General features: G+C 35.8%; 1 protein-coding gene across 5 annotated transcripts in view; it reads left to right on the top strand.

The window, feature by feature from the left end:
* LOC110449221 (prostaglandin E2 receptor EP4 subtype-like) overlaps positions 1-18,526 on the top strand; it is a 67,140-nt gene extending 48,614 nt beyond the window's left edge. For 4 of the 5 annotated variants that reach the window (XM_021495952.1, XM_021495934.1, XM_021495961.1 and 1 more), the window contains 2 exons: positions 10,269-11,576; positions 17,840-18,526. In XM_021495952.1, the coding sequence (XP_021351627.1) occupies positions 10,695-11,576; positions 17,840-18,193 (1,236 nt within the window). In that variant the 5' untranslated portion in view covers positions 10,269-10,694 and the 3' untranslated portion in view covers positions 18,194-18,526. Of the gene's footprint in view, positions 1-10,268; positions 11,577-13,012; positions 13,204-17,839 lie in introns of all 5 variants that reach the window. The other variant, XM_021495970.1, reaches the window with a different exon arrangement.
* The last annotated feature ends 222 nt before the right edge of the window (positions 18,527-18,748 follow it).

The following is an 18,748-nucleotide window of genomic DNA, read 5'->3' as shown; positions in this document are numbered from 1 at the left end:
AACTAATCAGTTTGTGTTCATTTTCGTGGATACATCCGCCGAAGAGTAAGAGCTTTATTCTATGATTATGATACATTATTTTCTATTTAGTTTTCTATTTAGCATTTCATTTAGCCGGATGGCTTGGTGTTTTTAGCCTCCAAAAAAAATCAACAGTCATATCATAGGGCTATGTTGATATCATTAAAACTGTTTCACTTTAACGTTACTCAACAGGGTAAGGAGCAAAATTATGAAGACGTATGTTTTCTTATCTATTTCTCTAAAAAGAACGTATATGGAGGCACGGTAGTCTAGTGGTAGGACGCCGGGCTCGTGACCGAAGCGTTGCGTGTTCGAGTCACTGCACCGCACTGTTTTGTATCTTTGAGCAAGATACTTTACTCCGCTAGTACGTGGTTGGGCAGTACTAGAATTGTTTAATGCTAGCTGTTAGCGCCGAAATGGCAGCACCGGATGTATGCTCCTCGGGGAGTTGAGAAAGGTATTCGTTGGTTGCAAAAGCCCTATAACCTATAGGATAATAATTTGTGAACCGCTTTGAGACGACCTACGAACTAGGTTGTGATAAAGCTGTTTATAAGAACCTCGAATTATTATTATTTTTAATATTTGTATGAAATATGATCTGATGCAAGTGTATAGAACGAGTGATCGTGTAAACATTTAGTATGATGTGGATTGTTAAATGTCAGTAAGACAGACACGAGATATGCGTCAGATGTTTTATGTATATTGTCGTTCTAGCATTGATAATGATTCGTTGTCATAAAACACGGTGTCACATTTTAACATAGACAAGATTGATAACATTCGCATGGCTTTGAAGGATATTAAAATGATATTAATAAGAAGAGTTTATTAGAGAAAATGAATATAACCAGCGTATATCCCAGACATTATTGTGATATCTGATTGGATTGATTTGTGAAACATTATATTGTGGTTGTCAATGGCATGGCATGGCATTTCAAAATAAAATGACTAATGAAAACCATACAATAAACAAATGTTCCATGACTTTATGATGGCATTTTCCTGTCTTAGTAAAAATGCATGTACATTTAGAGTCCAGGTAGAAGAATTATCTTATATGAAAATATTATCAAAATACCGTATATTTCAGGATAGATCAGCTTTCGTGTCTGCACGCCGTGAGAATAATGCGTGATCATCAACTATTTTAAAACAGGTAGGCAGTTTGAAATCTTCTAATGTACATAAAACAAGAGATTCAATCTGCAGTAAGTGGGAACTATATCAAACTGAGTGTGACTGTAAGCTTCTAGCCATAAACGAATCACCCTTGTAATCAACTTTAGTAAAAACTGATTCAACGTATATGTTAATTGACAGACAATACAATTAACCTGATCAGCAATAAAAATGAAAGAGTTTGAGGGTAGGAAATCTAATCGACAGCAAATGGAGCTGATAGACAGTATTACAGTTGTTAGAAATGGAAGAAGGTCGATGACGTCATAGACAGAAGGACTCAGACTGTGCCTGGTTGATGAGGACAGGACACCTGTATTAACGATCCCTGTCCCAATGCACTTGGGATTTTTCTGTATACAGAGACCTCCCTTTAACTTCCATTTGAATATAAGTATAGAAAAAGTTAAGCCAATACAAATCCGTTGACCAGGTAGCTCAATCAGTTAGACCGATAGTATAACAATTTGATGTTCTGGGTTCGAATCCCGATCCAGCCGATAAAGAATTGAATTTAAACTGATTTTTATTTTTATTTTGACGGGATATTTTGTTTCTGGCTGATGCTTCGTTTTATCACATAGTGGTCGATTTGGTCGTTGAATTTGATCTTTCACTCACTTGTTAAAAGTTACAGGTGTTTCTCAGTTGATAACAGATGCTAATTGGACATCAATCAATTGGAATTTGTAATTAAAATACGCGGTAATAAATGGAACCAGTTCGAGAGTGAATAGATAAATGTATTCGCAACAGTATAATGGAAACAAAACTACAGAAACTGGAGTACATGGACTTGCTCTGTTGACAAGTGACAGAATATGCAATAAAAAAGACACACAGAAGCTAGTATTAAATTAAAAACTTCAAAGTAATAATTGGAAACTGAATTGTATTGCTGCAAATTTTAAAGTGTATTTTTACACGAAAAACTGCAGTCATCCTACACAATACATGTATGTAATTACTTGTTGTATTGAAGATGTCCCATGATAACAAACCATAATGGATACTGCAAGGAAAAACCACCAGTTTAAACAATTGTTTTAATATTGCAGAATCAAAAACTGCTGACATAGAAAAGGTGTCCATTGCTAAAGCTATGTCATCAGCCTCCGTGCCGTGGTTATTGGGTCGAGCGATATTATTTTCCAACGATACCATCAGTCTATCAAAAACATTCCCTACACTTAGCTGGCGATCAATATTTTATGTTATTACTTACATATCAGATCGTAGCTTCTATCTCGTCGTTGATGACAACTCGTCGGGTTCATCCTTGGGATTAAATGTACGCAAACGCAAACATTAGATCTTACTGATACCCATAGATCCATTGGTTTCCAGTCAGTGCTATACTAGCAAAACAGTATTTACCTATTGAAGGGTAACAGTCGTTGATACAGAAGTGCCCGGATAGAAAACTTAATTAACTACCGATGCACAAGTGAGAAAGATCATTGTATTATATATTCAGGTGGCGGTTCAGTATTGATAGAAACGGCTATAATATATCATTTGTTACACATATGTTTATATACATTAAAACTATACATTAAAGCTTCATGCTTAGTCTTTCCACCCTAAAAATATTATAAAAAAGTAATAACAACGTAACTTTATTTTCGTTTCAATTGAAACATAAGCGTGAGATAAAACCGTTCCTTTATAATACTTTTGATCTTAAACATCCAGTCATTTCACCTATAAAATACTACGCATCTTAAATAAGCCAATAATACATGACATAAAACTGACCGAGTTTTATCAAATCGATCGTTTTCGTTTTAATACAAGGTTTATTTTAGGATTTGGCTGTTGTTTAATTATTTAATACGCCGTGCCGCACATTGACCTAGTTCTGTACCAGAATGACTCGCGACAACGACAGACTGTCCGGATATTAATGATCTGATTCATTTCCCGAACGTAAAGCTGACTTCGCTCTCTCGCTTTTAATCAGCTCCTATAACACTTGAATGTTCAATAGTTTTAACTCGACTGAACCCGTAAGATATTGACGACATTCAGGTTTAATTTTTGTCTACTTAAATTTCAGTTGAAATAGTGTTAACATTCTGAACAGAGAAGTACTCTTTGTGGGAACTCGTTCTACAACTCATCCTCCTGAAATCTTAATATGGGAAGCATATGAAAACTCCTTCCAAATTCATAATTTCAGAATACAATGATATTACTTTCCTCCTCCGACCCAAAATGTCCGTCAACATATATATTAGCACCACCGATTTTCTCAACTCTTTCAATACATTAGCTTCTGTCATCGATTGGATCCTATTTATATTTTGATATTGGCCTATTTAACTGGTTAACATGTCTTACTAGACAATTGTCTTCGTCTTGGTGAGATCGGGTCATTGTTATATCAATATTAACATATTGTAGTCTTAACAAGGGCGTTTGCTATTTGGTGACTTTTTTTGGAAAGAACACAGTTGCCATTTCTGCCATATCATGCGCTTCTTGAAGTTGCTTAACTGTCTTCTGTGCCATTGTAGTACGCTGACGTAGTTATTAGCTAACTGACTCAAATGCCAATCACAGTCGGTACCATCGTTCCGGATATCGTGTAATGGATATCTATAAGCTGCGCGGAATAAATTATTGAACTCATTATTTAATTGATTGTCCTCATTCAGTCTTCGCGCAGTTTACTATTAAACATACTCCTTGCCTGACAGAGGGGCGATGTCCGAACCGTTCTGCACTCCCCAGTTGCTGTACCTGTTACCTAATGGATTCAAGCAACGTCCTTGTTTGTGTGACTTCCGGTTTCATTGATATATAGAAAGAATAACTGCAACACTGTAAGCAATTATATTCCACGTGTAGCCCGATCGATACGAGAGCAAATGCATCAATAATGCATAGTGCTTTAAAATGGGAAATCGAAACAACAGATTCATACCGTTCGTATAAAACATATTATTTGTGTATACCATAAAGTTCCCTAAGTACGTTACAGTAATTTACAGTCGAACGTTGTTTTGTAGGACGGTTGTGTTTCGTCATAGATACAATGAATGTAATGTGTACTCTCTGCCGAACACTTAGTGGGACTTAATATTCATTGGGCAGTGTTTGAAAGCAGGTATCCGGAACATCACGAATGTGCTATACTACATGCATAGCATATGTAGATCTGTCAATCTCCATTTGGTTGTCACAGGTTTGTTTTACTCAGGGGTGTCATAACGAAACGGGATGTGAGGAATGTCTCTTAAACAGCACTGCAATTTGATTTCAAGCTAACGTACGTTTTATAATAAATGGTTTTATGTCCTTTTGTCTTCGAGCCATTGTGACGGTTTACTATAACAAAACGCATTTAAAATATTATAGCGGTATACAAAAGATGCATGCCATGTGACGACATATGACAAAACACGTGTCGTTGTAGGTACCGGATAATTTAACGGTGCACCACGTCCTATGCCCTTGTCGCAATATGAACAATATGAAAATTGTCACGTAATACCCGGCTGCCTGCGACACCCACTCTCAGGAAAAAAACCTTGCGTGGGACACCTGTGTGTGCTAAGTGTATGTTTCATCCCTATGTAAATATGTCTAGTAGTTCCCTAGTTGTTTCATATCGTTTAAACGCAAATAGAAGTAGAAGGAAATGTTTGTCTGGGGGTCAGGATGATGCAATACACTGACAACATTATACACCTACAGTAGTCACAACCATGTTGGGTCCTCCCCGTCTTTAAACATGTAATTACACCCGATGTCACCCATGGTATTTATATATACTGGTATAATATGCATACAAATCAAAGCTAAATGTCAGTTGTTTTGTCGAGTGTGTAGGGCGACATCACACCTTGGCATCAACACACAACAGTATGCTAACTTGTACCGGACTTCACCAGATAGTAGATCATGCAAATGTTAGCCTACCCAGTTTATTAAAATAAAACCCATGAACCGTATTATATGAATCGTGACTGTATTATGAATACCGATGTTGTGCTACATGTCAACTCTAGTAAATATATTGCAATCAGCCAACAGTAGCAATCGGAACCAGAAATTGAGCGTGTCCACTTTCATCCAATGATACTAACGATCATATCTATCTTCAAATGATCTAGGACTTGCTTGGCCAAAGGCTAAAGACATCCATTAATTTGAAAATGGGCATATGGTGTTGGATCATTAGTGAATTACTTTCCGGAATTGGACTAAAAACTTGAGGATGAGAGACATTTGATGGATGCCACATGCGGTTCAGGATACACGGCGACTATTTCCTCTATTTTTTTCTAGAAGTTCTTACTTTCAATTTCTACTTTAGACTGTATGTCCTTGCGTTTTGACGATGCGTTGTCTTTGTTCTTGCGTATTGACGATGCTATATCTTTGTCTTGCGTTTTGACGATGCTATATCTTTGTCTTGCGTTTTGACGATGCGTTGTCTTTGTTCTTGCGTGTTGACGATACATTGTCTTTGTTCTTGCGTGTTGACGATGCGTTGTCTTTATCCTTGCGTGTTGACGATGCGTTGTCTTTGTTCTTGCGTATTTACGATGCTATATCTTTGTCTTGCGTTTTGACGATGCGTTGTCTTTGTTCTTGCATGTTGATGATCCATTGTCTTTGTCCTTGCGTGTTGACGATACATTGTCTTTGTCTTTGCGTGTTGACGATGAGTTGTCTTTGTCCTTGCGTGTTGACGATGCTATATCTTTGTCTTGCGTGTTGACGATGCGTACTTTTTGTCCTTGCGTGTTGACGATGCGTTGTCTTTGTCCTTGCGTGTTGACGATACATTGTCTTTGTTCTTGCGTGTTGACGATGCGTTGTCTTTGTCCTTGCGTGTTGACGATGCGTTGTCTTTGTCCTTGCGTGTTGACGATGCGTTGTCTTTGTTATTGCGTGTTGACGATACATTGTCTTTGTCCTTGCGTGTTGACCATGCGTTGTCTTTGTCCTTGCGTGTTGACCATGCGTTGTCTTTGTCATTATGTAGTATGTTTCTCCCTTGCATGATGACGCTGCGGTATTTTTTGTACTCGCTGTTTTACGATGTGTTGTATTACGTCCTTGCGTGTTGCTATTGTGGTTTACTTCGTCTATGTGTGTTGATTATTGTTCTATATTCTATCAAATGTGCGGTATCAGCTCCTATTGCCCTTCTGACTGTTGTCTTCCCGCTACACTTTTACGTTTTGATTTGTAAGGTAACCACAAAATAATTAATTCGGATACCTGTATCAAGAAAATTCTTCCATACGATTACTATTATTCTAAACTCAAACTGTTTCCTTACAGAAAGTGTCGTGAACAATTAGATGAATCCTCCATTCTGATCATATTGTTCCGGATTCAGCTGATTAGAGAAAGTAGGGTTGTTTTAATGATTTGCGTTATTGTCCGACGAGGGTTATAATCCAACCAACCGAGTTCCTCAGCACATGCATTTTAATGTTAATTAGCTATTTATGTCTCACGGGATTTAGAATCGAGGCTATGGTTTGCCCTAAAGGCTCCGGATAAGGAATTTAAGTACATGTTCGTGATTATCGTGTGCGGTAAAAAGCAGATATCGTTCTAGATGAAGACATTACGAGTACCATTCGCGGTTTTGTCCTTCATCAGGTCTACCTTCAATATCATAGTTTACTGCCCATATAAGTGATATTGTTATAAGAGGTCGGTTCCTGTTAGATGATGAAATGTCTTTCAAAAAAAACCAGTCAGTTTCGTTTAGTTTGTAGTGATATGAAAGTAAATAATCAATAAAACCATGAATAAAAATAGTCTTTTGCACAAAACAAAGGTGTTATTTTTCCATACGCGCCTGAAGGTTAAAGGATAAGCTTGTGACAAGAAGAAGGAAAAGGTGCTGTATATACATACGCACGGTATTGTCACTACAGGAACTTATCAACAATCATTGTAAAACGTACTTGTGGAGCAATTTACATTATTGTCATACCATTCTTGACATCAATTTGTTCATTGTAAAATCACAATGTTAGCTCTGGTTACCACTGAAATTTATGTTTGCATATTTCCAAGCAATTATTCATGGTATAGCTGTAACATGTGGTTGTCATCTGAAAGGGGTCCAATTTATTTATTTATTAAATTGTTGCCGGAAACTGATGATTTTAATGACTTAATTCAACTCATGTTTATTGATTTTAAAACATTTTATATCAAAATTGAAGTTGGCGTAAAGCATACTCAGAAACATGCATTAAGCAAATATATGAGACACGACTTAAAGAGTAATAAACGACAGGATTGTATTTCAAGAAGAACAACCTAATTCTAGTAAAATAAACACGCAGATCAGGTTGAAATTTATATGCATGTATCAATAAACTAAATATGTTTGATAGATATAAGCTATAGATCTGTTAAATGAAAAAAAAATTGTATTTGACCTTGATGAAGATGTGTAAACCTGACAATACTTGTGTTGTGAACATTTTATTGTCATTCTATTATTAAAGTATACAACAGATAGTGAGGTTGTCATTGACATCTGTTGTCGAGATATGAACATCTACATTATTTGTATACCTTATTTGTTTTCCTGTGTATGACAGATGTAGGTAGAATAAGTAGCTACATCATGGATATAAATGAAAACAAGGACACATCATGTGAATTATTTATATGTATATATCGAGTTAACATAATCGTCAAGAATAATTGCTATCGAACGTGTTAAAAACCTCATGCTCCAAGTTGTTAAAATAATTATATGCCAGCTTCTGAAGAGTGTATTTTTATCATTAGATTGACCTATTTCCAAGTCATATAGCATGCAGATACGTTGAACAACGTAAGACTTGCATGTTTTGCATAACTCTGAGATTTTTTCTCTTTTTTTGTTTCTTTTCTTTGCCTCCTTTTTTTTCAAACTTCATGAAAAATTTGGGCAGTTTTACGCAGCCTTCAGTCCTTAACATTATTATATTCAACACTGTCTTTTATTGTATCAATAGCCTTCGTGGTGGATTGCACATACTGAACAGATATTGAAACTGTCCAATATTAACACAAAGAGGTTATGTGTTTTAAGTAAGATATACATAAGATACAAACTGTCTATTATGTAGAATATTGGACAGTCTGAGGCGCGTATCCTTTACTTACACAACAAATTTACAAAATATGAACAACCTATGTGTTTTACATGTGTTGTAATGTTGTTATCCATTCTGTGGACCCTTGGGTCTGTTGAATTGGAAATAATTAATTAATTAAACATTATAACATCAAAACTGCGCACATCCAATAAAACTGTCACAATTGCTTCTAAAAAACGCGTTCTGTTGCCGCAACCATTATTCAATACTTTCATATACTCACTAGGTAAGTATATACCCCGTTAAAACGTAACGTGTCTTAATCACTTAGAGTACCCAATAAAATATTGTGCCTTAAACATTGTTAAATGAACATTAACTATACATAATAAACATTATGTACGTCTAAACATTATTGAATTTATAATTAGTGTACACATTAAGAATATTGTTCGTCCTAAACATTATGAAATTAATGCTAAGTATATCGAATACAAATATAGTGTCTTAAATTTTATCACATTATCAATAAGTGTACCCATATAAAATATGGCCTGTTTCAAATATCATTGCACTGATTGCTGTAATACCTGAAAAATTGTAGCTTTTTTCACATTTACATAGGTATACACAATACATAACAGTCTACCTTAAATGTATGAACTACTTTGTGTCTTAAACGTTATTATTTAAGCAATACGTGTACCTATTAAAATAGTGCGAGTCCCAAATAGAAAGCATGGGTCGCAAACATCAAATAAACACAAAAACACACCCAATAGAATACGGTGTGTCTTTAATGTTATCAACTTAACACTGAGTATGCACAATGATATGTTGCGTGCCCCACTACAAGCACCGTTGACATGAAAGGTTCTACTTCTATCTCTAAGGCAATCGTTCACACCTAATACACATACAACTGAAACAATTACTGAGGTCGATCACCTCATCCTCGGACTATATTTATTGTACCAGCGATGTCAGATATCGGTTAATCTGCGAGAGGTATAAGCGAGTACATCACCTACTGTGATTCCTATTAAGCCTGACAGTGAGGGGTAGCCTGTTACTAATAGTATAGTACAAATCAGTCTGGGTAGTTATCACTCACACACTAAATACATTTAAAGAAAGTTACTTCAAGACCGAAACAATTATAAGGTTAATTCTTCAAAAAGATATACCTCGAATAAATTGATTCACAACTCAAAACAAATGATAAAGTGTTTACTGTTGACTTTCAATAACAGTACCACAAACAAATACTATAATTCGGAAAAAACCTGAAATTCAATATTTGTCATAAATTACAAAACAATGATTACTATAATTCGACTTTAAAAAGCGAAACAACTCATAATAATAAACAACTAAGGTTTAAGTGATGATTAATACAAACAAAATAGTATACAATGCAGTGTATGTTTGAAATAATTGCTAGAAATACGACGACAGTCTGTCGACGACGCTGTGTTGTGGCTGTGTTTCTTTTAGAGAGTTGAAAATCTACAATGCACGATTTTAGCAGAGAACGGACGATGTTGAGCGAATGCCGACATAACCTTATAGCTGCCTGGGTTTTCATGAAACAATATCACCGGCACCTCCCCTGGACAATTAGTGGCAGCATTATACACATACCTTGCAATATGTCCACGATAATCATTGTTCCTACCACCAGATGGCGCCTTTGAGTACCAGAATCTGCATAGATAATGATAATGTATCTAGGGAATTACTAACAAATTATATCTAACAATGGTTTAAATGGCTTACGAAAAACCAGATTGCGTAGACAGATTTTCAGCACATTTTAGATTTCTGATAATATGTTTTTGAAGTATGACACCCAATATTATTTTTCAGTAGCGCGGCCTGTCAACAGCGTATAAATTGATGTTATATATGTCAATATGAGATGTTAATCGCTGTTGAGTACTACAACAAATATATCCACTGTTTTTTGTGTCCTTGCAGAGGTGAAACAATCGACGCCTGTAGACGGACATCCGAAACCGCCAGTGTCGTATTTCCTGTCTAATTATCCGTCATGCTAGACATCCGTGTGCTGCAGATTTAGTGATGAGTGTCCGCTGATGTGTATTGGTGTATTGGTGATTAATGTATTAGAACAACACTGCTTTAAACATCCCTGTACGGTTCGTACAGCGTGGAAATGACAGGCGCAGGATTTAAGAATCACTGGCGCACTTTAATATCGACATCCCGCGTGACATTGGGCTATATAAACATCCTAGTAGCTTTCCATTAACCATTCATGACAACCGCATGGAGCACCATGGAGCATTGTAGCAACGACAGCTACGACAGCTACGACAGGATGTACTGTAAGTCTTGAGTTGCCAGCCACTTACTTGTTTTCAAGAATTTTTACTTCATGATATGGCGACTTCGACGACATACGATTGGATCACAACGGAACATTCTATAGTTGCCACAGACCTGCCGCAGTATATATTAAACTTGACCCTGAACTCAGCCAACCTGACCACAACTAACGCCACCAATGTGACACTACCCACCATTGGCCGAAAGGTTTCGCCAACATCGACCGCCATACAGTTTACGTTTGGTGTAATAGGGAATTTGTTAGCCATCTTTGTGCTGGTCAGATCCGCTAAAAGTCATAAATGGCGGGTTTTTTACCGTCTGGTCGGTGCTCTGGCTGTGACAGACCTGTTTGGCATTGTGGCCACTTCGCCTGTAGCCTTCATTGTGTACGCTAACAACCTGAGATGGGTTGGCGGCCAACCCCTTTGCGATTACCTTTCCTTCATGCTTATCTTTGCTGGTCTGGCAACCGTGTTTATTGTAGCAGCCATGTCGCTTGACCGTTTTGTGGCCGTGTGGTTTCCGTATTCGTACAGCGTCACCATGAAGAAAGCGTCGCTGGTCAACCTAGCAGTGGTCAGTTTATGGATAGTATCCATTTCCATCGCCTTTCTTCCTCTAATTGGCCTCGGCCAAAACGTGCTACAGTTCCCGGGAACATGGTGCTTCTTCAATTTCTTCGGGACCGATATCAAAGACAAATGTTTCGCCTACTTTTACGCCACGATAGGAATTATAATGATATTGTTGACAGCCATTCTGAACTCTTTAGTAATTCTCATGTTAGCTAAGGCAAATAGACAAAACGGGGTGAGGCGGAAGGCAAGCAGTGTGGGATCACGGAGTGGAAAGTCACGGCGGAATGATGTGTTCATCATGATATTCCTAGTGGTGTTGATGGTGGTATTCGCCACGTGCTGGACTCCTCTAATGGTATGTATATACTAAATAATGGCATATGGGATGGGCAAAGAAGTACTAATGACAGTTCAGACAAAGACATTTTTCACATTTTCAGGGCGATCTGACCCTTTATCAAGATAGGAACATGAAAATTTACATATCACAACATAACACATAGAAGAACAGTCACCATGAAACAATATTACAATACAAAATACATAATGGCATGTATATACCTAATAATGATATGTTTATAATGGGTTGTTTATACTTAATGGTATGTTTAGGCCAAAGAAAATAAAGAACTTCTTAACTTTTGCGTTCAGAAGCAAATACGAAATTGTCTTATAATACACGTTATTGGAGAAGGACCAGGTCGCTGTGTAATTCTAGTACACGATAATAATAATAAAATATGAAAAATCTTCGGGTTGACATACATGCATAGTGTATATTAGATATTTCCACTATTAATTTGATAAAAAGAAATGCAAATTACGAAGAAAGACAATTTTTGACCGGTGCCTTTACTTGAAGTCGAAATCTTTATCTGATGTATTAAATAGTAAATGATTCCCAACATAATCGACCAACCAATCCCCACCCCCAACCCCCATAAACAAAATACAAAAGATTAATAAATACATGCTTTTGTTGCATTTGTTCTTCGAGGCACTGGTAAGATGACATTAGAAATGAAATGTCTTCTTTCGTAATTAAATGTGATATAATTTAGTATTCTAAACGAATATGGAATACGAGCTTCCACACGTATTTCATATACTGGAAAATTTAACTCCACAGATATTGTATACATCATCATAAAATCTCATTATTTTTATATTAATCAGCAGTATAGTTACTGCGACAAACAAGTTGATGTTTACCCATACGAATTCGGTACGGGACTTTTCAATCACATCTAAACAAAATTTTGATTGTGCTCTTCTGAACGGCAAAGGGTAACTAGATTGAGTGTAAACATAAATGATATTTTTTTCCTTTCTCTCTGTACATGTAAATTGTAATTTCTAAGCCATAGATCGTAATCATACTGTTATTGCCGTCGGCTACAGATTTATTTAAGATACAGGGATAGTCCATACATACAACAGAAAGGACAGTCATATATTAATTGTTATACTCAGTCAATTATCATCTGCTGAGAAACGTTCACTTACATAGCACGATACAGAAACATATACACAGGCATTACCGGGACAGAACAACCGATAAATGAGTGGGTTATCGTGAGGAAATTCATTAATCAAATGGCAAAACAATCTGGGTTACATGAAAATTTTACATATGTAGCTGTGTTGAAATCATTTACTACGATGAATCATAAAAGCCGAAAATAGAATCTTAACATTTTTAAAGCAATACATCCTCTTAATCATGCTTTTATTTTAATGAAGAGGTTTATTATGTGCTTTTACCTGATACAACTGCGTTCTTTATTTCAGATTCGTATTTATATACTTCAAGGTACCCACACTTCTTCCTCCTCATTAGATCGCCCCGCCGATCTGTTAGCTCTGAGAATGGCCTCCATTAACCAACTTCTAGATCCCTGGGTCTATATTCTGTTGCGGAAGGAAAACATGTTAAGGGTGCTTAGGTTGATGGAAAGGTTTCGGAAACACAAAGGTTTTAGGTATAAACAGGAATGTGTTTAAACGGAATGGTGCACTTAGACGTGAATGTAAATGATGTATCTACGTATTGTTGTAGTTTTACTACAAATGCATAAATATACACATGTGTGCGTGTATGTGTGTGATAGGCATATGTGTATGATCCCTCAACCCTATATAGATATGTATGTATATGTCCCATTGAACAATTGAAGTTCTCTACAAATAAAAATATGATTTAGAAACATGAGTAAATAATGAAACGTTCCTTCTTTATAAACGTGTTACGCCATATGTGTCACGTGTCAGCAGCAGCAGCGTGGTGATTGGTTGTCACATTTTCTATGATTGGTTGATAGATATCAACATTTACTGCTTTCTAGTCAATCAGTCAGCAACGAAGTATTATTTATATATTAAAGGCGGGGCGATGTTTAATATAAAATGTATATAGAGGATCTATATATTATGTATGCAATATGCAAAATTATATGTAATATATATATATAGCTTTGTATAATACTAGTGTAAAACATTGGCTGGGCGTTTTGTTAAAAATGTTATAAACAGAGCGGTGTATGCTATATATCAATAAAATATAAAAATAAAACAACTGCAGGGCGATGTATATCATATAGCATATGCAGGCAGGGCGATGTATATTATAGTATATAGGTAGGGAAATTAATGTTATATAATATAGGCAAGGCGATGTATATGACATGGCATAGGCAGGCAGGGCGATGCATATTATGTTAAATAGGCAGGGAAATGGATATTATATAACATAGGCAGGGCGATGTTTGTTATATAGTTTAGGCAGGGCGTTGTATATTCTATAGCATAGACAGGGCGAAGTATATTATATAACATTACATATTATGTTTATAACAATGTATTACACGACCATAACTATTATATACAAATACAATGTTCTTCCAAAATACTACTCGTGTTTCAAATGTAAGCAAGTGAGTGGTACGTTATTTTTCTTAGACTTATTTCCGCGATCACGAGATTAAGCTGTCAAGGTCAGAAAATTGATTATTATATCCAATAGTTGTGACATCAGCCGTGCGCAGCCTGTTGGTGAAATGAAAACAGGGAGACGCGTAAACAATGATTACAGGCGCAGAACAGAAGCCAAACTCTAATAGTTGAATAATGTAGGTTACATTTATTTATAAATACTGAAATAAACTCGAAACAAAAGAAAAAAGCATTATTTTGAACAGAATAGTTGGTATTAACATATATTTATATATCATTAATTTATTCATTAATTAAGGACTTTAGTCGAAGGCAATACGTTGTTATGTGGACCTAATAGAGTGATATCAACCTATGACTGATATTACTCTATCACGTCCGTATAACAACTTTTTGACCGAGACAAAAGAGTTAACTCTGGCTGAAGCGGCTTTTATGATTAACTATTTTTCCGACATTTTCTCATCATGGCTTTAAGTTCAATATTATTCCTGAACGTATGTTTATTATTTCTTTCAAAGATAGAAAGTGACATTATACGATGTATGACATAGAGAGATTTGTTTATATTGTTTAACATATGCAGAACTGAAACATAATGTAGAGTAAGGCCTTTCTACTATATAGCTGTAACATATTGCAATACTAGTGTATATATATATATATATATATATATATATATTCATTGTTTGACTTTAAACAACCTTTCATCTCGTAAATGTTGCGTGTGACAGAGTTTGTAAATCTTCAAAATGAAAAAAAAAATGTAATTTAACTCTTTTTTTTTTGTAATATGTTTTCCCGTTACACAAACCGCCGAAGTGCTGCTTTCTTATTTCGGACCTGTAGCTGCAGTATGATTGACCCCCTGACCCTTGCACATGTGTATGATGATTGTCTTGACCCTTGACCCTAGCATTAGTGTTCATGAATGTCATATCCACTTGCTAGCATATTTTTGTATTGTATATTGACATGCCTACACCCCTGGTCATCATATTGTATCATGATTGCGTTATCCCTTGTAACATCCAAGAATATATGTTGGTTTTCAGTTCATTGTAGTAGTAAAGAGTCTGGTTTTGCTTTGGTTTACACTTCCTGCAACCGAAAACTTATGTCAGAGACTGTGTGTGTAATATAACAGCGATTGAAACCTACCTTGCACGTCATTTTGTAACATATCCTTAATGGAGTATCTCCAAATTCTAATAACTGCACAAGAACCTTTATAAACAACGTTTGGACGCTGGCTTTAGTTAGTAACTTAACCGAACCATTAACCAAACTTCTGAATATCGCCCTCCATACCATTAAGTAAGGCATGCAGACGTAGTGTATACTCAGAAGTGGAATGAATGGAGTGTGGATTTCGAACAACTCAAAAAGTGTTTTGTTCAATCTTAATTGTTCTCTCCTCAGAACATTTTATTTCTTTACACAACCATACCTTAACTAAACTCAAGGGACGTTCTCTTCTTACAAGAGCTTTCTTCTTTAAGATAGGCAAACGGCGATATGAATACGTGGCTAAAAACTATTTTGAAACATATTTTATAAAAAAAAAAAAAAGACAAAAAAGGACGAGAAAGGCCGGGATGAAATATTACAAAATCTGATTGACCTAGTTTCTGATTTACGTAATCTTTATTGAGTTTTGTAGCACGAGTTTCAGGCAGACTTTCGTCATTCCTTTGAAAGAAAACATATGTTGCTTACATGTAAGGCTGAATTTATTGCAGAAATTAACAGGATTTGAAGAAAAGCTTGCCAAGTCCTTAAATTTCACTATGAGATGTATCGACTATGTCATACCTTTTTATTACAAAAATGTGTATACGTCGATAGTTTATATCCTCCTGAGCTTACAATCAAGGACAATACAGATACTTCGGTATCAGCCGCGTTATTCGATGATTAATTACAATTTGACTTCTATCTATCTATATGTTATACTCCAAAGATACCAACATGGCTTAAATGCGGAGGGGACTTACATGGACAACAAGCTACTAATGAGTTCGATAAGCGTGACGATCTCGATATTCAAAAAATTGAACTTTCCCTTTTCGGTAGCAACATCCCCTCTTCCCACAATCTTTTGTGTTGGAATATCGCGGTTGGTTTTTTATCAACGACTTTACTCCGAATATGATTTGTATAATATATACCGATTACTGACGGAAAACATACAGGACTGGGTGCCAAAAGTTGCATTTTGATGAGAAAAATTTGGAAAATGTCAAATGTTTGGTAATATGTTTTCCATTACGGCAGTGATGGATGTTATGGATAATCACACAATCCATAACCGCTGCAGTGACCCGAAATAATCATTTGTGAATTTTTCGACAACTTTTTTTAACTGTCTACGTAGGATGACCGAGCAAAACACATTTGTGGCCAATCATCTGTGTTCGAGAAAATTCATCTACAAAAGCAATTTAATTCACGTTTTGAATAGTCAAATTAAGGGGTATTACAAGTATGCCTGTCAGTGCATGACTAATGGGATTTCTACCCTGCCAATGCGTTGTACATGTATATACCTAACCCGTGTAAATTCTGCCTTTGTATAAACATGTGAATAATTTCCCTAGCTGCAATATGTACATTTTGGGATACCTTATTATGATTTGAGTGCATAGACCTCGTTCTTTTTGCTTTTACTGCAGTTGTTTTAATCCTTGTGCGCGATAATTAACTGTAAATACTAACCACAAAGTTACCGTTTAAAATAACTATTTTATGTATTTGCCACTAAAAGTAGGAAGTGCTACGTAAAATCTGTTTTAAAACCCTCTTCCGGTAGTTGTTATTTGTAAAATTTTGTTAAAACCATTTTGTGTCTCATGATCCTAATAATTTAGAAGCAGATCATTTTGTCTTATAGCTGAATGGATATGTTAGTAGTCTGTCAATATATTTGATTGTTTAGGTTATGGTTACATAAATATCTGATACCCGATAGGAGCTCTCAAACAACCCTATTGGTATAACCAATACTCCAGAGACGAGTTTTAATTTAAATGATATTTGTAGTCGAGTGGTATCTCTGTCAATATTTCACTGCATTTCAGTGTACAATTAAATAACCTATACCTCGGTATTGACCGCTAATGCATTAGCTTCCTAGTAGCCTGTTTGTGAAAACAGATCAAGGGGAAATTCATTGCTGGCAAACCATGAACTGAGATAGCCTACCCGGAAATACAGTAACAAAATGCCCCCTTCATCCCTCTTTGTCTACAACGGTATCAAGTTTCGTTTTTGTTTTTGTGTAAAGTGGAACAAAGTACATAGTTCTATAACACAGCATGGAGGTTCACTTGGAGATGTCACTGCATGGCTATGTGTACGACTTGTTACGATATGTTAATGGTTCATATATCGATAAAGTTGACACTACATTCATTTCATCATTTCTTTCGTCTTTTCTCCAAATTGATTTATTTACTTATTTATTTGTCATTGATACTTTATAATCTTCGCTAATGATGAGGTTGCTTTGAATGTTTTCTTTAATGTTCACAGTCGTTGTCCTCCTGTGTAGTCCAATTAGAACAAATCATTAAATCAATATTTAAGTACCAGAACAATATGGATGACTATGTATCTCTATTATATATTGTAAATTACATGCTTCGTGTCATCTTGATTTTGTAGGTGAGGATAATTATCAACCAAAGTGGCGCCTATCCTGTCGACCACTTATCCGATCTGATGGCCGTCCGGCTTGCGTCGATAAATCAAATCCTTGACCCATGGGTGTACATTCTTTTTCGTAAAGAATTCCTTAACAGACTATTGCGGTTCGGGAAACGACACACTAACGCCGGAAGTCTGTTCCATAGATTGGCTAGCACTCGATCAAGGACCGGAAGTGAGAGGAGCATGACAGATGACGTATTTGAGCATCCAGTGACAGATTGTGGGGAAGTTTTATTAGAATCGTCAGAAAAGACGGACAAAATTAAAAGTAACGGAGTGAATGGTGACATTAAGGAGAGTGTTGCCTAACGCGTATTGCTTCATTGAATCCTAGGTATTTTATATATTTTACATATTCTAACAAATGTTATACTTTTTATGCCTGATGATAGTGAGTTGATACTTTTGTATGTCGTGTGATAGGGAGATGATATTGAGATAAAACTTATTGATAGTAGTGAGAGAACAATGCATGTGCTTGTGTGTGTACCCATCAATTTTCAAAGGTTTAATGACAAAGGCCTTGTAAATTATTCAGTATAAACTGTCACTTTTCTAGTTTTTATCTTGTCCAGATATGATATAAATTCCAGATATAAAACAACCTCTAAATATAAAAAATAAAAGGTATATTTTCACTTGCACGTGTTTTCGTTGTTTTGTATGGGCTTCAATTGTTACCAAACATTGAATTAAATATTTAATAGCACGGCAATCCAAGATGTTATTCAATAATGAATACTTCTACTGTTGGCATTCAATGTTTTCCGTCGAAAGTATAGATATCTCTTTTTTATTTATTTATAGACATTATATTAATATAAAAAGCTGGACTAAAAACACATTATGACAAAATGTAGGTGT

This window comes from Mizuhopecten yessoensis, unplaced genomic scaffold (genome assembly GCF_002113885.1).
Source record: "Mizuhopecten yessoensis strain PY_sf001 unplaced genomic scaffold, ASM211388v2 scaffold431, whole genome shotgun sequence".
NCBI lineage: Eukaryota > Metazoa > Mollusca > Bivalvia > Pectinida > Pectinidae > Mizuhopecten > Mizuhopecten yessoensis.
Note: the sequence above shows the minus strand (reverse complement) of the source record. Positions and strands in the feature narration are given on the sequence as shown.